This window comes from Staurois parvus, unplaced genomic scaffold, assembly GCF_062004578.1.
Source record: "Staurois parvus isolate SC_StPar_1 unplaced genomic scaffold, SC_StPar_1.0 ptg000131l, whole genome shotgun sequence".
Lineage (NCBI taxonomy): Eukaryota > Metazoa > Chordata > Amphibia > Anura > Ranidae > Staurois > Staurois parvus.
The window spans coordinates 4,740,946-4,768,386 of NW_028317927.1; the positions used below are offsets into that span (position 1 = coordinate 4,740,946).

The window sequence follows — 27,441 nt, forward strand, 5'->3', positions numbered from 1 at the left end:
CGTGTTGCACAGACTATTGGCACTTTTAAATCCAGTGTTATAAAATAATAATGGCATTCTTAAAATTGGTATTGTGTATATGACTTATTTTACATGTGTGTATTTCCCTGCAGGCCATGAATGCTCCTTCCTTCAGGGTGGAGATGAATGATGATGGGTCAATGCATTTACACTATTATTCAGACAGAAGAGGCCTGTGCCATATTGTTCCAGGTAAGGTATTCAGTCTAAACTCTTTCACTGTGAATCTTTTTATGACATAAGCATACAGTATCTACAGACATGCTTTGGAGTCCATTTACTCCTAGTTAGAGATGATCAGGAATCTTGATATACATTTTGTATTCCTGAGATACATCTACCAAATGATAATCTCCAAACATAAATCCTACAATTATATTGACATAGTTGAATTATTTGTTGGCTTAAATCAAGAGCTAAAATGCACATGATGTAAAGTGCAAACATCTGCTCTCAAGAGGCTACAAGGAAATGTGATGTGGATTTCATAGCGTATGTATGAGGAAAATAATTTCCTACTTTCCTCTGTCCTTTAGGTATCATGGGTGCTGTAGCAATGGATTTTTTTAAAACAGAAATTTCTATGGAAATAATTAGTCAGTCAGATGAAGAAGAGAGAACTGGGAAAAAAGAACACATTGTTTTCCTTGTCACCCAGAGGTCAACTGTTCCACCAAAATGCAGGCAAAGTTCTCAACAGAAGAAACCGGTTTGTCCATTTTAAGTTTCAACATTGGGCTTCTAACGTGGTTTGGGGCATGGGGACAGTTGGAAAAAAGGTTTTGATGGAGCCTTTCTGATATGCAAATGCCCCTTAAAATAAGTAGCTGCTATAAAAGAACTTTTAGATAATATAGATGATTTTGGAAAGTGTGCATATATGGTCATACACCTGACTTTCATTTGACAATGTAAGCAATATTTTATTCATACTAAATGCAACCATTAGCTAAATAGAAAACCTAATGTCATGGGGTTTGGTAGACTCTCTGTGTTGCCAGGGGCAACAGCTGACAGGTCAGGTCAGATGCCATAGCAGTGTAAGTCCTCAGATGAATGATCAGAGCAAAAGCAGTAGCTGAATCGGCAGGCTAATGGTCAAGTGAAAGCAAACATAATCCAGGTTCCAGACAGGTACAGAAACAGAGCAATGGCAGATAATAACAGAATTATAACAGGCCAATGTTCAGGATAAGGCAGGCCATACATGATTCATTTGATTCAATGAGGAATTGATTCCCCCATCCACACATTCGAGGCAGATATATTTTGACAACCATCCTGCCTTTAGATGGATTGAAATTTGTCCGGTCCCTGCTGAACCAGCTGAATTTCAAGCCATCTATAGCTGGCTTAAGCACAGACAAGTAGAGTACAAACACAGTTCAAACAATACACTTGAATAATCAAAGGTCTAAACAATCAGACAAAAGTCAGGTTTTAAGTTGTGGCCTCACTTTTAAGGTCCTTTTTAAATGGACGTGTTCCACTCCATTCAGTAGAGGATCTGTGAATTTTGTGGTTATTTTTTTATCACATTTTTACAGAAGATGTTGGCTGACCCATGATGGCAATATGGGTGGCCAGATGTAAACAGACTTGTTTTGGTTCACATCATGCTCTTGCTCATATTTATAAAGGATATGTGTGTGCTAGTTGATAAGAAGGAGTTTAGGCTGCTAACAATAGGAAAATATCTATAAATACCATATAAATAAAAAATACAATTGCAGTGCCAATGAAATAAGTCTAAATAAACAATAAAATACTCTGTGTGAACAACCAGTGTCCAATAAAATCTAAAACAGCTTAACTAAAAATAGTCCAATGTATGATAATTTATTGATCTTGACACCTCAAAAAGTAACCAAAAAACTTTTCATCAAGTAAAAAAAAGATCTCCTGATGTGGATCCCATCACTAGAATACTGTAAGTGAAGTACACATTCACCAGAAGAAGACCCCCAAAATAGAGGTATATGCATTTTATAAACCCAGTGATTTGAATCTACACTGCAAACAGCTGCAACCACAATCTCCTCTGCCTGGAATCACATTCCTTTTTTAAATAGACAAATGCTCTAGTGCAGGGATGAGATCATCCAGTTCCACTCTGTGTGAGGAACTCCTCATGGTGTTCAGTAATGCGCTGTGTCCAGAATCATGGTTCGCTCCCAGCTGGTGATTACTGCTCTGGGTCTGGCAACATGAGCAGTGGAGAGTCTTTCTTCCATCCCTGGTTGGGCATGTTCTCAGGCTCAACCTGATAGTTTGGTGGCACCCTTGGCCTCCTCTCTCTCTGCTGCACCATCTCTCAGTAAGTCAGCATCTGGCAGAAAATACATTGAGCCCAAGCAGTGGTTTCCACCAACAGTTGGCTGCATCCTAGACTTGCAATCCAGGTCACTCATGCTGATGCTCTCTGTATTGAACCTTAAGCTTGTGTCCAAGACATACTCCATAACAGATGCATGGGTATTTTGCCCAGATGCCAAGTAGCTTTAAAGGCAGTGAGGTCTTGCTTTTTCTCTTTACTCTTGCACCCAAAAGCGGTTCCTCCCCATTTGTGATGCCATTTGTAACATAGCAGGATGCATGGGTAGTGGCATTAACCCTCTACCTTGGGGAAGACTGGCAAGTAAATGAATTCCTAAATTAGAGCCCACGACATTACCTTCAAATGGTGACTTTCACGCCCAGGGTTATTACCATGGGGGTAACGTTTGTGTATCCTAATCTATTCTGAACTCCTCTACAGATGCACCTTGTAACCCTTCAGGCTCCATAGCTCTTCTATAGCCAAATACAGTAAATTACACTTCCAGGCAGAATAGTTCTGTAGCAATTAAAATACATCTGTTAGTATATTTTTATTGTAATGTAGGGAAAAACACAGGAAGCAGATGCTTTGAACAGTTGTTCTGTGCACATTATAACATGCTTCAAATCACAACAAACAATTGAGCAATGTGGAGAACCTATCGCACCTGGGTCCATTCATTTTCTATTTGTGCTTCTGACCCATCACAAACAAGCTTCAGTGTAATTGCATTGTTTTCTTCATGGCAATAAAAGCAATCAGTTACACAATAGATTTCATTAGGCTGCATAGTTCATAAAAATCCATTACCAGACCAAATGACCTTAAACAGAGCCTTTAAATGGAAAAAGAAAACAGTATTATATTTAGTTCAATACAGATTACACCTCATGTATAAGGAGAAGTCAATGCAGTATAGAGTGCTCAACATTCTAGCTGCAAAAAAAAAAGGATTTGGAAGAGAATGCAGCATTGGCTATGAACAAAGGAACAGTCAATGTTGGCAGGCTTCAGTGGATTATTACACATACAGTATCTCACCACTGATTTTTTTTTCAGTATTTGGTTCTGGGACTTGAAGTAAAATGGAGGAATGAGGCAAAATCATCATAATAAAAAAATGTGGCAGGCAGTACTGGAAAGATGCAGTGTAAAGAGATCAGCCATGCCTTCAAAACATAAAAAACTCTCTATTATTACCACCATGCTAGCAACAATTGTAACTACTACTTCCTACAGCTAATATACAAAAGCTAATAATGATAAATATCCTTAACATAAAAGGCAATGTGAATGCACAAGGTCATTACAGAGCTTCAGCAAGCAATCTGGAGCCTGCAAAAGTCATATCCACCTTATACGCAATCTTATTGCTCAGATTATAAAAAAACACTGTTTACTTACTCCAGATGCTCTATGTTTGTGTCAGAAATCCTCATAAATGGACTCTTGATTTACAGCTGTAGATTATATCCATAAAACCACACAAGTGTATGTATGCTGTTCCCACCTATGATTTACAGATCTGAAGGTACAGATCCAGGTGATTGCTCCCAACCACTCAACCCAAACCTTCTTCCTCCTTAGCTAGTCCAGGCAAAAGGTATACAGGAGCTGCAAAGTAGTGTAAGACAGATGGAGCAGACTGAGACATAATGTAAAACAAAGTACAAGTTATAACTGCAAGTTTAAACACAAATAAAAAGCCTCATCCTAGGTTCTGTTCTCTCCCAACATGGGTTTCACCTTCTGGCTATCATTATATCATGAAGAGCCTTGCTAATGAGTTTGGGGCAACACAGTGGCTAAATGGTTAGCACTTCCACCTGGCAGTACTAGGGTTGTTGGTTCAAATCCCAACCATGCCACCACCTGCTTGGAGTTTGCATGTTCTCCCTGTGTCTGCGTGGGTTTCCTCTGGGTACTCCAGTTTCCTCCTACACTCCAAAGACATGCTGGTAGGTTAATTAGATCCTGTCTAAATTGGCCCTAGTATGGATATGTATGAATGTAAGTTAGGGGCCTTAGATTGTACACCCCTTGAGGGTTAGGGACTGATGTGAATGTACAATATATATATGTCAAGCACTGCGCAAATTGATGGCGCTATATAAGTACCTGAAATAAATAAATGGTCAACAACGGTAATACAGGGTCTAACTGTTGCACTAGCTTTGACTCCTGTCCCTATTAACAATCACTTTGATCACTATGTAAATATTTGTATGCACTTGCACCAATGCTTACCTAATGATGTTATTTAGAGCTAAATGGAAAGTATCCACTGATTTTCTTGACTAATAAGGCATGCCTGACTGGAGCCTTGAAACTCACCCTGGCCTATAAAATACACAGCTGTCAGACTGCTAGCCTATGCATGACGTCAGTGATCATGATATTAGGATTGTTAGGGATGTTACTAGTCAAAATGATTTACTGGGTAATATCCTACTTTACCCTTTTTCAATCACCTGCTATTATCCAAACGTCTAAACCAAAAACAGGATCGAATTATAAGGACCCATTCCTTATGTTATTTGTGAGTAGATATGTTTTTTTTTTCCAGTCCAGTGTTTACCAAAGGTTCTGAGCACTGTTTGTCTTTACCATATGTACCCGCTTATATTTAAAGTATGTTCTTAGTACAAGAAGGCTAAGCAAAAATCAAATATGTATTTTATACCAAAAAGGAAAAGATTTTCTGAGGTATAGTAGGAAGACTCCTACAGATTCTGTTCAGACTAGCAACTTTCATTTTATGAAATCTTAGAAGAATAATTTGTGTAAAATGTACCATCTGTTCCTTAAGCTGGTTATAGCCTGGGGTTTTACATTTTTGGTATTATCATATTGTCAGACGATATGCTACTCTAGCCTTACACTGTTTTTTATACGTGGTCGGAGGTGTGCCTCTCAAACCCTCCTTGATGTTCTGCTCATATGTAAGGTGATGTGCAAAAATAAACATGTCCTCATCTGCCTGCTTTATCAAGGGAGACAGACATGATAAAAGGGTGTGTTGATGCCTTAAAACATCAGTTGACATATTTTTTTTGTTTGCACTTTTACTTACACTATACAGTTTTACACTTTATAATGAAATCTCTTTATAATGGAACAACTGTTTTTTTTTTTTTAATTTTTGCTGGTGAGCTTTCTGTTTTTCTGAATAAGCTGTAAAGTGGTATCATGACTGGTTGGGTAACCTATTTTTGGGCTATAAAGTCATGGTGCTGGATGGATTGTACTGAAATGAAGCAGTTAAAACCCGGCAGGGGTTCTGATCCTATATTATTGTTTTTTACACTTCTCAAGAAGGTGAGACCACATACAGAAAGCCGAAACATTTTTCAGTAGTTCAGCAGTGACCTCTGTGCTGCATGAACAAAATCTGACATTAGAATATTCAGCAAGCATCCCTGGATAACTAATAATTTATTGATTTCAATTTTTCAGGTCAATCCACAAAACATTGAAAATGCATTTAACAAACTTAGAGACAGAGCAAACCAAGTGTCTGTGTGTCCTGTTAAAAAGAAGAATCACTGGGGAACTATACGAGGAATTGTCCAGTTTGGGAGAGGTATTGCCTTAATATGTCTTGTACTACATTGCTGTATTTATTTCCCGATATAAAGTTTCTTTACGATAAACACAAATAATTTGAGTTTGAAAACTAGGGTGGTTTCCATTAGCTTATTATTATTATTATTTTGTTTTAGTCATTGCATTAAATGCCATGTTAAAACTTTATGGAAAATTATCTGAAAAAGTCAAATGATTCTAGTGAAATAATATGTTGTGCTTATATTAGTTACCCAAAAATGATAGCCTTTACTTTGTATCTGTAGATAAAGAATGGGGGAGAATTACTAAAAGTGGTGCACTCAGAATCTGGTGCAGCTGTGCATGGTAGTCAATCAGCTTCTAACTTCGGCTTGTTCACTTAAGCTTTGGCAATAAAACCTGGAAGCTGACTGGTTTCTATGCAGAGCTGCACCAGATTTTTCACTTTCTAGTTTAGTAAATAACCTCCACTATCTTGTCTTGCTTTATTGCTGCGTATAGCGTGGCCTATTGGCTGACTTGGAACCATGTTCTACCTGTGTTCCCATTGCAAGTAAATTCTGAATTACAGTATTCTAACATCTAATTAGCATGGGAAGTTTGGGATGCAAACATCTGTACACATAATTGTTAACAAAAATAATCTATTTTTTCTACAGGTAAAATGTTGAGGGGGTTTATTCCAGTGTATCCGAAGAGCCTCTGGGTTGATATTAAAACATTTTGTAATGTACTCCCCTTTCATATAGTATTTGATGAAGAGGTAAGTGACACTTTAGTAAGTAAGTGACAAAATTAGCTATTTAGTTTTTTTACATTCAGTTAAACTCATTTCAAAACAGGATTTAACAACTGTTTTACCTTGGATGAACCAATGGCAAAATGTTTGAGCTCTCAGGGAACCCCTGAAATAATGTTCACATCTACAGTTCATGGAACATTGGTATGAACAATGAGCTGTTTATATAACAATTATTTTTAGAAATAGCATTGAAAATGGAATCAATATTAAAATGTACCTATCTAATGTGAAATTTGTGCAGTTTTTTTCTGCAGATATGAGCAATTCTGGGTCCTACTTGAGATAAACAGTGTATAGGGGCAGCAGGGTAGGGTACAGGGGGTCAGAAGGGCACAGTACATGGCAGAAAGGTACATTACATAGGGGGGGCAGCAGGGCACATTTCATGGGGGCAGCAGGGCAGATTACATGGGAGTAGGGCACATTATGTGGGGGAAGGGCACATTACGTGGGAACAGGGCACATTACATGAGGGCAGTATACATTATGTGGGAACAGGGCACTTTACATGGCACATTACATGGGAACAGGGCACATTACATGGAAGTAGGGCACATTACAAGGGGCAGGGTGCATTACATGAGAGCAGGGCACATTACATGAGGGCAGTATACATTATGTGGGAACAGGGCACTTTACATGGGAATAAGGCACATTACATGGGAACAGGGCACATTACATGGAAGTAGGGCACATTACAAGGGGCAGGGTGCATTACATGAGAGCAGGACACATTACGTGGGAGCATGGCACTTTACATGTAAGCAATGAATATTACATGGGAACAGGGCACATTGCATGGGACTAGAGCTCATTGCATGGGAGTAGGGCACAATACACGGGAGCAGGGCTCATTACATGGGATCAGGGCACATTACGTGGGATTTGGGTACATTACATGGGAGCAGGGCACTTTACATGAGAGGAGGACACATTACGTGGGAGCAGGGTACTTTACATGTAAGCAATACATATTATATGGGAGCAGGGCACATTACATTGGACCAGAGCTCATTGCATGAGGGCAGGGCACATTATATGGCAGCAGGGCACATCACACAGGAACAGGGCTCATTACATGGGATCAGGGCACATTATGTGGGGAAGGGCACATTACATGAGAGCATGATATATTACATGGGAGTAGGGCACTTGACATGGGAGCAGTGCACATTACATGGGAACAAGGCACAACATTATATGAGTTCAGGGCACATTACTTGAGAGCAGGGCAGCTTATATGGGAGCAGGGCATATTAAATGAGAGCAGGGCTCATTATGTGGGAGCAAGGCACATTACATAAGAAGATTAGGGCACATTGCATGAGGGCAGGGCATATTACATGGGAGCAGGGCACATTATGTGGGAGCAAGGCACATTACATAAGAAGATTAGGGCACATTGCATGAGGGCAGGGCACATTGCATGGGACTAGAGCTCATTGCATGGGAGTAGGGCACATTACATGGGAGCAGGGCACTGCACATTACATGGGAGCAGGGCACATTACATGGGAGCAGGGCACTGTACATTACATGGGAGCAGGGCACATTACATGAGTGCAGGACACATTACATGGGAGCAGGGCACTGCACATTACATGAGAGCAGGGCACATTACATGAGTGCAGGACACATTACATGAGAGAAGTGCATATTATATAAGGGCAGGGCACATTACATGTGAGCAGGGCACATTACATGGGAGCAGGGCACGTTATGTGGGGGCAGGGCATATTACATGGGAGCAGGGCACTCCACATTACATGAAAGAAGTGCATATTATATAAGGGCAGGGAACATTACATGGGAGCAGGGCACATAACGTGGAAGTAGGGCACATTACGTGGGGGCAGGGCACTGCACATTACATGGGAGCAGGGCACATTACATGAGTGCAGGACACATTACATGAGAGAAGTGCATATTATATAAGGGCAGGGAACATTACATGGGAGCAGAGCACACAGCATGGCACATTACAGTACCAATTTCCTTCATATGCAGGGCATGGCAGGGAAGCGGCTGTGATCAGTCCTCTTGTGGAGTTCTGTTTCCTGCTGGCCCCTCCTCCTCTTGTGACCATGCTAGGTGATGTGACATACAAGCACTTGTAATGGACAGGAGTGGAGGTGTCAGGGACCCCAGGCTTTACCGCGGCGCACGGGTCTGCGCATGCGCGGTATGCCGGGGCGCACTAGCATGCGGGAGTTAGGACCAGGGGCGCCTGCAATGGTGGTTGCGCATGCGCACTCGCGATCGTGCGCCTGGAACCAATGAGGGCGCAGGGCGCCCTATTTAAACAGGCTATGTCTATGCTCAAGTTGCCATATGGTCTTTAACTGTATCCTGTGTTTCCTGAGATTGCCTTGTTGCTGACCCTGCCTGACCCTGATTCACTGACTGTCTCCTGCTCTGATCCCTGGCTTGTCTGACCATTCTCCTGCCTAATCCTGCACGTTTGATCTCCCGTTACCAAACCCGGCCTGTGACCTGTTTATTCTTCTGCCTGCCGCTTGTACCGTCCTGCCTCCACCGTTACCGACCTGGCCTGTCTGACTTTGCTCACTCCACCTCCTCACATCAGGCTCTCACCTGCTATATACCACCGGCAAGTGCTTCTACCGCAGCTGGTTGCACCCAGGGGCCGCGACCTGGTTTGGGCCTGCTCCAAGTCCATCCCCACCAACAGGGGCCCTGGTAAACAAGCAGGTCGGGGCTTAGACTCCGCACCCTGGGGAATCACGGTCTGTGGAGCGCTAGCGGCTACCGCTGGTTGGTCCATAACAGGAGGAGGTACTTGTAAAACTATATCTATAACTAAATAAATGTGACATTCAAAGAAAAGGTCATAGAGTCCAATCAGATAATTCTTCCATAAATATAAGTGTTAACCATGTGAAACAATAACTATAAATAAATGAATGTGACATTCAGACAACAGTCCAAAAAAAACAATCAAATAGCGCTAGCAAAGCTGCTTCCCTGCCTAATGCTGCATGTGTTGGCAGTGAACATGCAATCTACCCACTGTTTGTGACTGATGGGTAGATCAGGGCAGAACCCTTGGGGTCCTCTTGTGGAAGCCTGGTTGAGAAACCCTGTTTTAGATGATTTTATTAGTTAGAATTAGACTCAGATTTATGTAGTGAATACAGTAGCATTACTGCTGTTTGTATTCAGTTGGAAGATTGCCTTTACTTCCATTCCTGGAGACACAACAGGAAGTCAGGCAATATATCTACTTGAAGACCAAGCATTTTCTGGGAAGTTTTTTTTACAAGTTTAAATCCATATTTGTGGTTGGAAAATTACTTATAACCCCCAAACATTATTTACAGTATACATATTTTAGCAAAGGACCTTGGGAATGAAATGGCACATGGTATTTGCGCTGTGGTTTTTCAAATGCAATTTTTTTGGAAAAAAACCTACAGTATATACCCCAAGTGTTTTTGTAAAATATGAAAGAGGATGTTACGATGATTAAATAGATACCTAACATGTTACGCTTTAAAATTGTTTGTGCTTGTGAAATGGCGAAAAACTATTGTACTTAAAACTCTCCAAAGGCAACATTTTAAACATGTTTACAGGTTACCTTTTTAGAGTTACAGAGGAGGTCTAGCACTAGAATTATTGATCTCGTTCTAATGTTTGTGGCGATATCTCACATGTGTGCTGCGAACATTGGATGCTCTGGTTTTAACAGTAAGCCTGAGAAACACTGGCAGTGGCAGAAGGGGGGGCGTTCCATCCCGTGGCTACAGAAAGGGATCCAAAGGCTGAAGACCCGCTAGGACTACTTTCAATAGAAAGCTGACTGTGGGCTGAAAAAAAATACCAGGGTTATGGCTGATTTCTTTAGCCATAACTCCGGTAAACCACTTGAAAACCGCAACGTTTTATAAGTATTGCAGTCTTCAAGTGGATATCTACTAGGTGAGAGAAAATCCTCTCCTAGAAAATTGTCACATGAACAGTCCCAATTGGAGGATTTTCTTTTCATCTGCTGTATAAGTGACACCAGTATAACTTTGAATTCTGCATTATTTTCTGTCCCAGGAACAATGGTGACTGTGACAAATAAAGGTAGTGAATGTCTCTCACAGAGATGCCGAAAGCAGTTAAAACCTTGCGGGTTTCAACATTTTCCCAAACTCTCCAAAATGAAAAAAAAACAAGCACCCATTTTTTTTGCACCGCATATGCATATCATAAACAGATTCAACTTAAGTGTTATGAAACCTGTACATGGTCACCCTACCTGACAGAGGTGGTTATCTTTAGAACAGAATCCTTTTCAGCCGTTCCTATTAAGTGTGATAGGTGTTTCATGCATCCTACTCACTCTAATAACACTGAATTTTCTTCTTTTTTCTTTAAGCTGAGAGTGAAGCAGGCTGGGGTGAGCATACAGAGGATTGTTCCTGGTCTACAGACTATGGACATTCGGGTGGATGACTATTTCAGCACAGTACACCCTGAGGTCACGCTGACCATTACCAATGTTAGAAAGTTCATCAACAGTCAATTTGTGTTAAGAACAAAGAGAGAGATGATGCCAGAGTCGTGGAGGCAGCGCCCAATGTTGGAATTGAGAGGTATTCGTTTTCTTATAAAGATAAAATATAGCTATTAATGAGTGGATGCCAACACACATATACTGTACACTCCTTCCCAAAAGTGACCAAGCTTCATTCTGAAAGGTGACCTTAGAAAAGGTGCCTGTTTCATTCTATCTCCACAACAATTACTTAATGATTCTCATTTGAGTAGATGTATGAAAACGTTAGATCTTATATTCTACACTTTTCTATGCATTCATATATAGTATAATGTAAAGATAACATTGACAGGTTAAAATATAAGCATACAGTAAAATCATTGGTTACATGCATAGTTTATTTATGAGATGGTATCAAAAATTTAGAGACTAGTTTTGTAACGTGCCAACAGATGGCAGCACAAGGCTGCACACACACTTACAGGGAGCACTGACCTTCATAAATCAGTGTGCCAAAAGATATTGTTCTGTGTACATCGGGGGCTGTGCAACTGGTGTTCTGACCACGTGCATTACCACATCTGCTATTTCATCATGGACAGCAAGTTAGAACACAGGGCAAACATGAAATTCTGCATGAAACTGGGCAAATTGCTGGATCTCCACAATGTTGTCAAAACGGCGACCTTTGAGCTGGATCTTCATCTTTGGGATGAGTGCATTTTTGGAGTTGAGCTCGTTGAAGGTCTTCCTGATCTCTCATCATCTTCGAGTGATGTCCTTCCGCTTTTGAAGCGCATGTGCCACTCAATATCGCCGTAAACTTGCTGAATCATGTCAAAGGTCTTTATGGCAGATTTTCCCAGTTTAACGCAGAATTTCACATTTGCTCTTTGTTTTAACTTGCTATCCATGATGTAATAGCAGACATGGTAAGGCATGTGGTCAGAATAGCACCAGTTACAGTTGCAAGAAAAAGTATGTGAACCCCTTGGGATTACGTGGAGTTTTGCATAAATTGAGCATAAAATGTGCTCTGAACGTCATCTAAGTCACAACAATAGAAGAACACAGTCTGCTGAACATAATACTACACAAACATTAGATGTTGCCATGGTTTAATTGCACATAACCTGTAAACATTCACAGTGCAGGGAGGAAAAAGTATGTGAACCTTTGGACTTAATAACTGGTTGACCCTCCTTTGGCAGCAATAACCTCAACCAAACGTTTCCTGTAGTTGCAGATCAGACCTGCACAACGATCTGGAGTAATTTTGGACCACTCCTCTTTACAAAACTGTTTCAGTGTAGCAATATTCTTGGGATGTCTGGTGTGAATCGCTCTCTTAAGGTCATGCCCAGGGGCGGACTGACCATTTGGAAACTTGGGCACTGCTCGAGGGCCCGAGGTCAGTAGGGGGCCCCATGAGATGCCCCTGGTACCTTTTTCATAGGCTTTTTTGAGTTTGGGCAAGGACACAGGGGCCCCATGATCCCCTATTGCCTGGGGGCCCCATGAGTTGTCAGTCCACCCCTGGTCATGCCACAGCATTTCAATCGGGTTGAGGTCAGGACTCTGACTGGGCCACTCCAGAAGGCGTATTCTGTGCTGTTGCAGCCATTGTTTTGTTGAATTACTTGTATGCTTTGGGTCATTGTCCTGTTGCATCACCCATCCTCTGCGGAGCTTCAGTTGGCAGACAGATGGTTGTACGTTTTCCTGCAAAATGTCTTGATAAACTCTGGAATTAATTTTCCCATCAATGACAACAATCTGTCCAGGCCCAGAGGCAGCAAAGCAGCCCCAAGCCATGATGCTTCCTCCGCCATGTTTTACAGTGGGGATGAGGTTTTGATGTTAGTGTGCTGTGCCTTTTTTTCTCCACACATAGTGTTGTGTGTTCTTCCCAAACAACTCAGTCTTGGTTTCATCTGTCCACAGTATATTTTGCCAGTAGTGCTGTGGAACATCCAGGTGCTCTTTTGAAAACTTCAAACGTGCTGCAATATTCTTTTTGGACAGCAATGGCTTCCTCCGTGGTGTCCTCCCATGTACTCCATTCTTGTTTAATGTTTTCCTTATTGTAGATGTGTCAACAAAAATGTTAGCATGTGCCAGAGATTTCTGTAGGTCTTTAGCTGACACTCTGGGACTCTTCTTTACCTCATGCAGCATTCTGCGCTGTGCTCTTGCAGTCATTTTTACAGGACAACCACGTCTAGGGAGAGTAGCAACAGTGCTAAACTTTCTCCATTTGTAGACAGTCTGTCTTACCGTGGACACATGAACATCAAGGCTTTTGGAAATACTTTTGTAACCCTTTCCAGCTTCATGCAAGTCAACAATTCTTGATCTTAGGTCTTCTGAGAGCTCTTTTCTGCGAGGCATGGTTCACATCAGACAGTGCTTCTTGAAACCAGTAAACCCAAAACAGGTGTGTGTTTTTAAGGGCAAGACAGCTGTCAGCAACACATCCAATATCATCACCCTGATTGGAGTCAAGGTTGGCTCACTCCTGGCTCCAATCAGCTCTGGGAGAAGTCATTAAGCTAGGGCCTCACATACTTTTTCCTCCCTGCACTGTGAATGTTTACATGTTATGTGCAATTAAACCATGGCAACATCTAATGTTTGTGTAGTATTATGTTCAGCAGACTGTGTTCTTCTATTGTTGTGACTTAGATGACGTTCAGAGCACATTTTATGCCCAATTCATGCAAAACTCCACGTAATCCCAAGGGGTTCACATACTTTTTCTTGCAACTGTACACAGCTTATAATGTACACAGGACGACATCTTTTGGCACACCAATTTATGAAGATCGGTGCTCCCTGTGCATGCAACCTTGTGCTGCCGACTGTTGACGTGTTACAAAACTAGTCTCAAAACGTTTTGATACCACCTTGTATGTGTTGCTGAGGCTTTACTGTTTAATCAGCGGGCTACAGGTGGGGAGGTGATACCACTATATTACTAAACTGTAACAGATAAAGTGCTGTCACTCTTCCCTGACTGTGATGTGTGGCAGAGGTGAATTAATCACACAAGTGTGAAATCATTACAAACCTGTCATGTATCCCAACTGCATATTTAACTGTTTGCTCTGAGGCCAGCTTTAAGTTTGCTGCAGTAAGCTCAGAAAAGGGATGATTTTGATTGGTCTTTGCATTTCTTTTTTCACTGATGCAGCAACTTTTTCATCAGAACCTCAAATGGGACCCTACAGTAAATGTTTAGGTTCTCCAGATTATCGCAAGTTGTATTTGATAGGGTATAACCTGAAACAAAGTTTTGGAGCTGCAACACAATAGCAAACCTTTACCTGAGTGTCCTTGAATATGATGTAATGGGGTTGATTCACTAAAACTGGAGAGTGCAAAATCTGGGGCAGCTGTGTGGTCAGTTAACCACTTGCCAACCGCACTATAGCCGAATGACTGCTACAGTGCGGTTGTCTAGTTCTGGGAGGGTGTCATAGGATGTCCTCCCAGAACATGTCCTCCTGCATGCCCCCAGCGGCATGCACCTGGCAATCTCTGTGATCGCTGTCTCCTATGGACACAGCTGATCATGTGATGAGGTAAAAGGCCAATCACAGCAGCCTTTTACCACATGATCAGCTGTGTCCAATGACACAGCAGGTCACTGAGTAAATACATTTATCAGTTATCGGCAGCACCTTCCTCAAGCTGTCACAGCGTGAGGAAAGTACTGCTGATAACCGGCAGCTGTCCCAGAGCAGATCAGCACAGATGATCAGTGTCCTGCAGTGCCACCCAGCAATGTCACCCACCAGTGCCCAGCAGTAACACTCACCAGTGCCCAGCAGTGCCACCCATCAATGCCTAGTAATGCCACCCATCAGTGCCCAGCAGTGCAGCCCAGCAGTGCCATCAGTCAGCGCCGCCCATCAGTGTCGCCCATCAGTGCAATCAGTGCCGTCTATCAGTGCCCATCACTGTTGCATATCAGTGCAGCATCATCAGGGGAGCCTATCAGTGCCCATCAGTGCTACCTATCCGTGCCACCTCATCAGTGCTGCCTATCAGTGCCCATCAGTGCTGCATATCAGTGCAGCCTCATCAATGCACACCTGTTTGCAAAATTTTATAATAAAAACAAAGAAAAACTTTTTTTTTCAAATGTTTTGTTCTTTTTTTGTTTATAGTGCAAAAAATAAAACACCCAGTGGCGATTAAATACCACCACCAAAAGTTTTGTGAAAGAAATGATACAAATTTCATATGGGTACAGTGTTGCATGACTGCACAATTGTCATTCAAAGTGCAAGAGTGCTGAATGCTGAAAATTAGCCTGGGCACGAAGGGGGTAAAAGTGCCCGGTAGGCAAGTGGTTAAATATTGACAAACACATCTGGAAGCTGATTTCTATGCAGAGCTGCACCAGATTTTACACTCTCCAATTTTAGTAAATCAACTGAGCCTTGGAGTCACTGTATCAGAAAGACTTAGTACCTTGGTTTAATCACATTTTCTATAACTTACAGGAAAGATGCATGTTGGTATGACAAGAGCTCTAAATTTTCAAAAAAGCTACCTTCAGTATACTGTGATCCTTACTACACAACAATGAATGGGACCCAATTTAAGCAACAAAGAATACATACAGTGGGGCAAAAAAGTATTTAGTCAGCCACCAATTGTGCAAGTTCTCCCACTTAAAAAGATGAGAGACACCTGTAATTGGCATCATAGGTAGACCTCAACTATGAGAGCCAAAATGAGAAAAAAAATCCAGACAATCACATTTGCTGATTTGGAAAGAATTTATTTGCAAATTATGGTGGAAAATATGTATTTGATCACCTACAAACAAGCAAGATTTCTGGCTCTCACAGACCTGTACCTTCTTCTTTAAGAGGCTCCTCTGTCCTGCACTCATTACCTGTATCACTGGCACCTGTTTGAACTTGTTATCAGTATAAAAGACACAACCTCAAACAGTCACAATCCAAACTCCACTATGGTGAAGACCAAAGAGCTGTCGAAGGACACCAGAAACAAAATTGTAGACCTGCACCAGGCTGGGAAGACTGAATCTGCAATAGGCAAGCAGCTTGGTGTGAACAAATCAACTGTGGGAGCAATAATTAGAAAATGGAAGACATACAAAACCACTGATAATCTCCCTCGATCTGGGGCTCCACTTAAGATCTCACCCCGTGGGGTCAAAATGATCACAAGAACGGTGAGCAAAAATCCCAGGACCACACGGGGGGACCTAGTGAATGACCTGCAGAGAGCTGGGGCCAACGTAACAAAGGCTACCATCAGTAACACACTACGCCGCCAGGGACTCAGATCCTGCAGTGCCAGACGTGTCCCCCTGCTTAAGCCAGTACATGTCCGGGCCCGTCTGAAGTTTTCTAGAGAGCATTTGGATGATCCAGAAGAGGATTGGGAGAATGTCATATGGTCAGATGAAACCAAAATAGAACTGTTTGGTAGAAACACAACTCGTCGTGTTTGGAGGAGAGAGAATGCTGAGTTGCATCCAAAGAACACCATACCTACTGTGACGCATGGGGGTGGCAACATCATGCTTTGGGGCTTTTTCTCCACAAAGGGACCAGGACGACTGATCCATGTACAGGACAGAATGAATGGGGTCATGTATTGTGAGATTTTGAGTGCAAACCTCCTTCCATCAGCAAGGGCATTGAAGATGAAACATGGCTGGGTCTTCCAACATGACAATGATCCAGAACATACCGCCCGGGCAATGAAGGAGTGGCTTCGTAAGAAGCATTTCAAGGTCCTGGAGTGGCCTAGCCAGTCTCCAGATCTCAACCCCATAGAAAACCTTTGGAGGGAGTTGAAAGTTCGTGTTGCCCAGCGACAGCCCCAAAACATCACTGCTCTAGAGGAGATCTGCATGGAGGAATGGGCCAACATACCAGCAACAGTGTGTGACAACCTTGTGAAGACTTACAGGAAACGTTTGACCTCTGTCATTGCCAACAAAGGATATATAACAAAGTATTGAGATGAACTTTTGATATTGACCAAATACTTATTTTCCACCATAATTTGCAAATAAATTCTTTCCAAATCAGCAAATGTGATTGTCTGGATTTTTTTTCTCATTTTGTCTCTCATAGTTGAGGTCTACCTATGATGCCAATTACAGGCCTCTCTCATCTTTTTAAGTGGGAGAACTTGCACAATTGGTGACTGACTAAATACTTTTTTGCCCCACTGTATAGCAAATTGGAGTGCCTTAAGCATATAATAAACCAGTGCATTAGTCATTGTATTCAATTGCATAACAAACATAAAAGAACAAAATATAAACCTATGTGGGAAATTCTAGTAGAAGTAGAGGGGACACCCTTGGCATTCCAGATTTAAAAGGTAGCAAAATACAAGCACACTAGATAGGCCTCATGCACACAGAATGGTTTAAAAACGCTGCTCCTTTTGGCAGCAGTGTTTTGGCAGAAAAAAATGCCTGATGCTTGTAAAAGTGTCTAACACTTTTACAAGCATTTAGGTGCATTTACAGGCATCAAGCGCTTGGGTATTAATTAATTTCATTGGCACAATAATAATTTATTCTGCCCATTGAAATTAATTAACACTCAAGCACTAAACGCGCCTAGCGTTAACACATGTTTTCTCTACCAAAATGCTGCTGCTCCTGGATGCACTGGTAGTGGGGGGGGGGTTTACAGCTTTTAAAAGACCCTGCCACTAAAAGCTTCTAAACGTCTATGTGTGCATGGGCACATAGGACAACATTGAGGGGTGTATGAAAGCTGTAAAAAAATGCCTGACGCCCCTAAAAGTGGCTGCAAAAATGCCCTTTTTTCCAAAGAGCATATAATTAAGTAGGGGGAACTAGATCATAAGAAAAGAATGGCATCCCAGGGACATCTTCCCAATTAATATACCAAAGAACAGAGGGAGATGACAGGGGACTTTGTCAACTGGGAGCTCATATGTAAACAAATACTCAGAAGTTCTATTAAAAACATATTTTTTATTATAAAGCAAGTTAGATGTACAATCATGGGTAGAAAAAAAATCACAATTCCTCAAAACCATAATTTGTAACAGTTAAGAGAGGTGATCATAACTGTCTTTTGTCTACACGTTTCGTGGACAAAGTCACTTCTTGATTTACCAAAACTAGAGAGTGCAAAATCAGCTGTGCATGGTAGGCAACCAGCTTTTAACGTCAGCTTTGACAAAAAAAATTGGAATCTGACTGGCTTCTATGTAGAGCTGCACCAGATTTTGCACGCTCCAGTTCTAGTATATAAATCCCATATTGTCTTTCTTGACCATCAGCAAGAGTGATTGCTCTGAAAGGTAAACACAATGGGGTTTATTTACTAAAGCTGGAGAGTGCAAAATCAGACTCACTTCTGCATAGAAACCAATCAGCTTCCAGGTTTCATTGCCAAAGCTTCATTGAACAAGCTGAGGTTAGAAGCTGATTGGTTTCTATCCAGAAGGGAGTATGATTTTGCACTCTCCAGCTTTAGTAAATAAACCCCAATATGTCATCAGACGTATATACTAATGTATGTAATACAGTATTCAACATAAAATCAACATATAATTACCAATATTAATATAGACATAAATAAAAAAATGAATATTATTAAAATTAAATGTCCATAACACTAGGGAATAATGACAAAAAAAGGGCGGGGAGGGGAGAAGAGTCTTACCCAAGTCTATTTTTGGACATCATCATAGTATTGACAGTATTGGTTGTTTATACCCCTCTAAACAGTTTCTCCTAATTCCCCTAGTTATCCCCAAATATTTGCTAAATAATCCTGACAGTATACTTTTTTTCTTCAGGTCAGATGATATGGATGGAGTCTCTGGAATGCATGTTGTATTTGTGCTCTCCTCTATTACGTAATTTGCATGAACTGGAGGAGAGACAGATGCACATCTCGGATATAGCACCACATGATGTCACGCGGGACCTCATTTTGCTAAATCAACAGAGGCTGGCTGAGATGGAGTTATCTAACCAGCTTGAGAGGAAGAAGGAAGAATTGAGGATATTGTCCAAACACTTAGAAGAAGAAAAGAAGAAGACTGAAGCTCTTCTCTATGCCATGCTTCCAAAACACGTGGCCAACCAGCTAAAAGAGGGCAAGAGAGTGGAAGCTGGTAGGTATACCCGCTATTGTATAATTTAGAGCCTATAAATAGTATTCTTATAAATAATATTCTGATTTTATGTATCTAAAATACTCCACATGCAATATAATCACACTTAAAGGGAATTTATCAGCCAAACTGAAATCACACTAATAATATTATACTTTAAATGACATATTTTTACTGACTGTATTTACTGTTACTTTCTCAATCTGTTGCACAGCTTGATAAAGAGGCAGAGCAGCCTTGAAATGCATAGCCATGCCCCATTCATGCTCTCCAGTATCTGACGTCACACAGGACTTTCCTCCAGCTGTCTGACTGGCATACATGACTCCCTGAGCATCTCAGAGTCAATGAATGCACAGAGTCTCTGGACTGGATGGCTTCTGCTGATATGTGCCTTAGTGATCTGAGTTCATATGACAGGCACTTTACTCATTGTGTTTTTTACTAAAAAATTTAAATTGTACCGCACTTAGGTGTGCCCTCTGTTGTTTTTCTTATGACAAAAAGATTAGCAGCACTACTGGTGATGGGAGTAATCCGTTATCCTCTGCTTGCAGCTTTGGGCACTTCCACAGTTAGGCTCCATGTACACTGCAGCTGATAAACTCACGTTTAGGAGCTTTTCTGCGTTTTTTTCAGCAGCCCTTGAACTCACCCTAATGTTTTCCCATGTGTCCATGTACACTATGTTGTTTACAGTCATTTACAGGCAGTTGCGTTTACAGTCGTTTTTTTGAACACACCAAACTTGCGTTCAGGAGTAGATTTTATCAGTGTTTCAAACGCCAAATGCTTGCAAGTGTGTGTAAACGTGGCTAACCGCATTTGCGTTTGGAAATTTGAAACTCTTCCATTTCCAGATGCTGTTCAGAGCCTTTTTTCATCATGAAAAATGCATGCAAAGCGTTTTCCCGGTACTCAAATGGACCTGGTACACCATACTAAAGTATCTCATGAAAGCAAAGTTTTGCATGAAAGAAAATATGTTAGACACTGCTGCAATAATTTCTGCACAGAAATGAGCTGGAACACATCCAAACACCACAAAAGAAAACAAAAAGCAAAAAAAAGCTAACCTCAACAAATACTGCTCTCTCTGCTTCTGCTCTCTCTATTTCTCTAAAAATGCCTGAAATAGATAATTTTTCACTGTTTTTCAGTGCAGTCTGAGCATTTTGGAAGGTCTCCTGAGGTTATCTTAAAAAATGCTTCTAAACGCAAACACTCATAAACGCGGTATGTAAACGTGGCTAAACAGACGTTTTTTAACCTACGTTTTCCAGCAGTCAGTTTCCATCATTCAGAAGTGTTTTCCAAACGTCCTGTGTACATGGAGCCTCAGTCTGCAAAGGGTCTGTCCAGCTATAGGATTTAATGTGGTGCTTCACTAATATAATTTATTCAGAAGCTAATGGAGTTCAATACTTGCTGTGTGCTTGCTTATATATTTTGGATTGTTTATCTACCCTTACAAATAATATTTTATTAAAGATGTTGCATCTGATTTATTGGTTAGTGGTATAAATGAGTTCTTGAAAGATTCACAGTTAGACGTATCATCCTTATTTCTTCCACGGACATGTTTCTGTTATTGCTACTGTTTCTATTATGCCTGGAAGCTGGTTCTAGTAATTATGTGTGAAATTTCTAATACTTGGCTTTAAATGAATCTAGGAAGTAATGTGTGGAGTAGTTATGTTGAATATTCGGCCAGCCAGTGATAGGCTTGGCCTTTGTATGTAAAAATGAGGGCCTTTTAGGCCCCATTTGCATCTGATAGTAGCAGCAATGTGGGCAGAAAAGCACTTTTCTGACTGGGTTTTCACAAACATTCAAAAATGATGCTAAAATGCATGATGCGCTTACGGTGCCATTATTTCCTAATGGCACCCCGACCGCAGGTGGAATTCTCACATTTTGTGATATATTTTCCACACACAAAAACATGCATCACCAGATATGCTTGGCTTAGTGCCAAAATTTGGTCTTTGAGCTTCTTTGGCCTGTTTTTAATGCAACAAGCAGCCCATTCAAGTCAATGGGCTGTTGCGCCAATAATGCATTAAAACACAACAGTACTCCCAGGGCTGTAGATAATTTTTTTTTTCCTGGGGGGGTTCAGCCTTGGGCACTCAGAGGACAATAATTAGTGCACCTGGCAAAATTGCGCTAACAGTGAGAGGGGTGATCAATCTCTCCTATTCTGTCCTAACCAAGCAAGAAATAGTCAGCAATCCTCTGGGTCTCTCTCTCAAACCTGGCATGGCATGATTTCAAAGCCGCTGATCAGTGCGATTTCATGTGCGGATTTCCAGACATCTGTTCAAGTTCATGCCCAGATGTCTATGCAAGTCGCACATGAAGTTGACAAAATTAGTACAGGAACCTTTTTCAAAATCAGTGCCGCACTGCAAAGTCGGAGTTGCACCGATCTGAACATTTCCATAGGCACAAATAGGGTGCGACTTGTTATTTGATTTTGAACTGTCAAATCGCATTGCTATGAATGGGGGCTCACATTCTTCATGCCTCACCTGGTTTTGTACACAGCACTCTCTGCTGCAGTTCTCTCTCCCAACACAACGTCTCCTGTACTGCAGGCCGATTGCTCGCCAGTCTCTTCTGGCTCTCTCTGTAGGCTCCCACCAGCATTCTGTCCCACCTGTGGGTCCTATGAATAACCTCTATTTTCTCAAACTTCCCCCCCAGCGCTTTCTTCTTGCCAGTGAACAGTGCCAAATCAGGCTGCCAATGCAGTGAATCAGAGTTCTCCTCTCCCTCTGCAGTGTCCTATCAGCAGGACTGCCATTAGAAATCATGAGACCTTGTACAGACTACCTGCCAGGACCCCCTCTTGGGCACGCAGAGGAGGATTATGAGGGATCATGCAGGTGTGGCAAAACTGAGTTAACAGTAGAAGGGGCTTAAAACGTAAGCCTATGTACAGGGATCAGAAGTATGTATGCACAGAGTACAGATGTGAGGTGTATGTAATGTACAGAGTGAGCTGAGCCCCAGTTTTACTGCCCCCTGGCCACTGAGCTAAGGTCTAAATTACAGCTGAGGGAGGCTGTTCACATGCCATGGCTGCAAGAAGTGTAACATGGCATGTTGACTATCAAACCATCGAAGTCAATGGGGCTGCACTGCAACTGCAAGCCATACACCATTATACTGTATACTGCCATTTGTTAAAAAAAAAAACAGGCATTCAAGGGGTGACAGGATCACCTCCTGAACACCAGCCAGCAGCCACTTAACCACACTCTGAAAAGCGATCCGCTGTGGGAGCTAGAAGTGCTTGTTCCCTCCTTTAATAACAGTCATTGTAATGCCACCCATATTCCTGTCCTTTCAACAGGGTGACAGTAAGCGAACACCTATGCTGCACAATTTACTTTATTCACCCTGTTAAAAAGGACAGGAATATAAGTGGCATTACAATGGCTGTTTTTAAAGGGGGGCACAGGCATTTCTAACAGCTCCCTGTGTTTCCTGTATTTCTATTTGGACAAACACTTTGGTGCTCACTTCTCCCTCACCTTGAGGATCTTCACTGCAGAGTTCAGGTTCATGAGAGCAGACTTCTCCCTTATCAGAGCCGCTACTCAAATTAGGCTGCTAATGCACTGAATTCTCTTCAGGAAGCCCGTGGGATTTACTTGCACTCAGGGCCGGTACAAGGATCTTTGTCTTACACAGGTGAAGGTGCATCTTACCACCCCCCCCTCCCCGCTGGCACCCTAAGGTGGCTGCCGAAGAAACCTTTTGCTGGCGTCGGCTCTGGATCTGAACACAGATTGCTCTTCAAAGACCAAAGCACATGTGCACGAGCCCTCAAAATGTGGAATGAGTGAAGATGAAAGTATTCATTCACATGGTAGCTGAGCCCCATACAGCGTGAAGAACTGTTGGGTCACATTTCTTTCCCAGCACTGAGCTGTGTGCAGGCTGTCCATGTAAGTAAATGGCAATGCAGCAGCTGCACGGATAGATATGTACCTCTGAATGCAGGCTGCATGTACCCATCCCTTCCAAACTCAGTACAGGCGCGTCCAAACAACCGCTGTGTCTCCATGCATGCAGCTCAGCGCTGCACCAAAAAACATCAACGTCTCTTCATTCTGTACAGGGCTCAGCACCCATGTGGAGGCTTGTTCACACCAGGTGCAGTGTGGGAAAATGCTTGTAAAATTGCACATTTTCTTGCACCGCACAAAAAAACACTGCCTTTTGCAGATGTGTATGGGTGCCATTAATTGACACTTCCACATATGTAACAAATGCACGTGTATTGGTGCCTGCCAGAATGCATGGAAACACTACACCATGCAGTTTGGTGTGTTATGATTTTAAAAATCGTGTCTCCAATTGTGTGAATCAAATGCACATGGCAGTCCATTGATAGTAAAGGGCTTCTCTAAAATGCAACATGTAGGAATGGCCAAAAAAGCACACGCTCTTTGACACACTTCATAGTGTGAGCAAGCCCTCAGTGAAGCCAAAAGGGTACATGAGCTTCTGCCATGCATAGGGCTTCTTATTGAAATGCACAGGTTGCCCTTCTGGCAAAGTGCAGAAAAAAAAGTGCAACTGCAATGCAGCACTACATATAGATGTTCTCATAGGGTATCAGAGCCCCATATAACAAATTAGGAACCCCAAATTTAGCAAAGGACAGCAAAGCATACAAACCTGATCAGGGATGAGTTGTAGCGATGAGTTGTATGCTATCTACACAGAGATCAGAGGGGACCCCCACGTATGATCATGTGGTACAGACTACATAGGTGGGTGCATACAATCAGAGCTTACACAGGGGCGACCCTCATTAGTACACATTACACAGTGGTGACCCCCAATTCCAAAAGTTACAGATTGTACTGGGAGGACTCAGACATGTACACAGATCAGAGAGGACCACCAGCTCACACTTACCGCAAGGTGGTGGATTGGCATCAGCAAGTGACAACCAGCAGGGGGAGGGAGTGTAGTCTCCTTTAACTCAGAGGCTCATACATACAAGGTCTGCTTTCCTCTGGTCCTCATGGAGCTCCAGCCAGCACCAGGCTGATGATGAGAGGCTGATTCCTGGGGAACTAGTTTGCTCCGCCCACCATCATACCCCTCTGGTGATCTTCTGCTCTGATTGAAGTGGAGAGCAGCCCTGACATCCCTCTAGATGAGACTCTACCTTGGGACTGCTTATTGGCTCTGAAAGTGTGAAGAAACACCAAGCTGATAACTGATCAATTGATCACTACCAGGGCCAATGGAAGCACTTTACCAACCCTGCCATCCAAGCGCCCTAAGGCAAAGTGTACTTTGCATACCCATTGGCTTATGACAGCGGAAGACTGCAGACAGCACTGCCCCATTCTACCTCCTTAACCAATGGGTACCTAAAGCTTCCTCATAGGTCCCTCCCTGCTGACATCACCCAGGATCCCCCAAGTCCCAGGGGCATGTATTTTAAGTGACAGGTAGGAGACATGGTGCATCTGTGACAGGACACAGGCTGTTCGGCTCTCACAGTGCTTAGTCCCGAAGCTACTCTAGCCTAGGTGCTGCTGTATTAATGGATTCTCTGGGGAGGGGGGCATTTGAACCCCCCTGACCCTCCCTTATCTACTCCCCTGGGTACTCCCAGATGTGAAAGTAGCCTTAAGATAAATGTAACCAACTCAAGCCACATTCCTTGTAATGTTAAGATTAGCATTGCTCCAGTACCTATTCACAAAGTTGGTAGCAGTCACATTCAACTGGACTTGCTGTATTGAAGACATTTCTCAGTTTATCCAAGCAGCTTCTTCAGTTTACTGGAACATTATTTCGGATGAAAAATTTTGATGTATCTCATGAAGGATTTATTTGAGTTAAACATATTTTAGTACTCCCTGAAAATGCACAATGAATAAATACTGCTAAAATAACAAGTCACAGTTATGCTGATCCCATTTAGACTAAGGCAAAAGAGCGTGAAATGGAAACAAAATTAGATGACTTTCAGTACAACCCTTTGAAATAGGCATCAGAAGATTGCAGAAACTGCTGCTCAAATCAAGTAATAAAAGAGGGGGTACACTAACAAAACAACATAAATGGTAACAACATACCTTGAATTACCCGATATTGAAATACCTAATATATTAATACTTTTATGTTTAATTTATAGTTTATATTTTACATGACAGTTTCCTATAAAATCAGTAACTAGCATTTTTGTATGTCAAGATAAAGCATCTCATTATGAACCATTTTATTAACATGTGCCAGTTTTATACTTAAAAAGTGGCATGAAGCACAGTCACACTACTGAAAATGTATGCTGTATTCTTCCAGCTCTGTGAATGATCCAGGACTGGCTCTGCATAAGATTATGGTTGTCAAGGCTCAGCCTATTGGTATTCAGGCACTGCCAGTTCTGCATGAGATTTGCATTAATTGGCCTCAATGTTTGGCACAGGATACTTGATAAATCTGCCCCTTTGTGCCTATGACTACTTATTCAGCATCCTAAAGCTCAAAGGTGCCAATCGAGTGAGGTTTCTAGAATTGTGTTACCCCCTTGCCCCCATGCTGGAGCAGAAGTAAGGTTAAGCTACTTTGCTGCTTGTGCTCACACAGGAGCAAAGTATGGAGCGCTGGATGTGGAGTGGCCACACAATAAAGCAATAGATGTAAAATCTTTATAGGTGTATATCAGTTAGTGGCATAACATTCTAGAGATGATTTACTAAAAGCTGATTCACACATGTGCGCAGTGGTGTATTTAGGTTTTGTGCTGCCCTAGGCAACACAAAAATCGTATGACCCCCCCCTCCCCATGAGAGAGCCACAGAGTTCAATGATCGTGTGTGTGTGTATGTATATATATATATATAAAATCATTGAACTCTCTCACGATTATATATATTTCAATGATCATATATATATATACTGTATATATATATATATATTGTATAAAGATTATCCATGATATAGAAATTGTTCAGTTGTAAAGTGCCAATCAATGTTTGTCAGTCACCCATCAATCATACAGATGACATAGCTATGTCTCCTGTATAATATGTATAGTACATTGGCGCTGCATGTCCCCTTGTCCCCTGTTCCCCCTAGAATAAAGCTGGTGCCATCACCCTCTTCACCATCAGCAGACCCTGTACCTTCTGCATAGTTTGCTGGGTGATGTCTCTTTTCCCTCTGGTCTGAGCAGAATAAATTATCCCAGATATTCCTAATATCTGCACCCTTTCTAGCCAGAGGATTCTTAGTCTATGCAAGGGGAGACAGTGCCAAATGGTATGACCCTTTTCCCATCCGATGGAATGCGCTGGCCAGATTGCAGTTCATTTCTACAGAATCTTATTTTGAGTAATACAGTGAGGGAAATAAATATTTGATCCCCTGCTGATTTTGAATGTTTGCCCACTCACAGAGAAAGAATCAGTCTAAAAATCGAATGGTAGGTGTATTGTAACACTGAGACACCGAGACAAAATAGCAACAACAAATTCAAAAGAAATGCATGTCTAACAAATTATGCACTGATTTGCATGTTCATGAGGGAAAAAAGTAATTGATCCCCTTCACAAAACATGACTTAGTACTTGGTGGCAAATCCCTTGTTGGCAATCACAGAGGTCAGACGTTTCCTGTAGTTGGCCACTAGGTTTTCGCACATCTCAGGAGGGATTTTGGCTCACTCCTCTTGGCAGATCCTCTCCAAGTCATTAAGGTTTAGTGGCTGACGTTTGGCAACTCGAACTTTCAGCTCCCTCCACAGATTTTCAATCAAATTAAGGTCTGGAGACTGGCTAGGCCACTCCAGGACCTTAATGTACTTCTTCTTGAGCCATTCCTTTGTTGCCTTGGCCGTGTGTTTTGGGTCATTGTCATGCTGGAACACCCGTCCATGACCCATTTTCAATGCCCTGGCTGAGGGAAGAAGGTTCTCACCCAAGATTTGATGGTACATTGCCCCATCAATCGTCCCTTTGATGCGGTGCAGTTGTCCTGTCCCCTTAGCAGAAAAACACCCACAAAGCAGAATGTTTCCACCAC

General features: G+C 42.0%; 1 protein-coding gene across 2 annotated transcripts in view; it reads left to right on the forward strand.

The window, feature by feature from the left end:
• LOC149466344 (putative guanylate cyclase soluble subunit beta-2) overlaps positions 1-27,441 on the forward strand; it is an 82,761-nt gene that overhangs the window by 23,560 nt on the left and 31,760 nt on the right. For both annotated transcript variants that reach the window (XM_089672574.1, XM_089672573.1), the window contains exons 5-10: positions 114-213; positions 558-730; positions 5,798-5,924; positions 6,568-6,671; positions 11,098-11,314; positions 19,057-19,377. In XM_089672574.1, the coding sequence (XP_089528700.1) occupies positions 114-213; positions 558-730; positions 5,798-5,924; positions 6,568-6,671; positions 11,098-11,314; positions 19,057-19,377 (1,042 nt within the window). The remainder of the gene's footprint in view (positions 1-113; positions 214-557; positions 731-5,797; positions 5,925-6,567; positions 6,672-11,097; positions 11,315-19,056; positions 19,378-27,441) is intronic.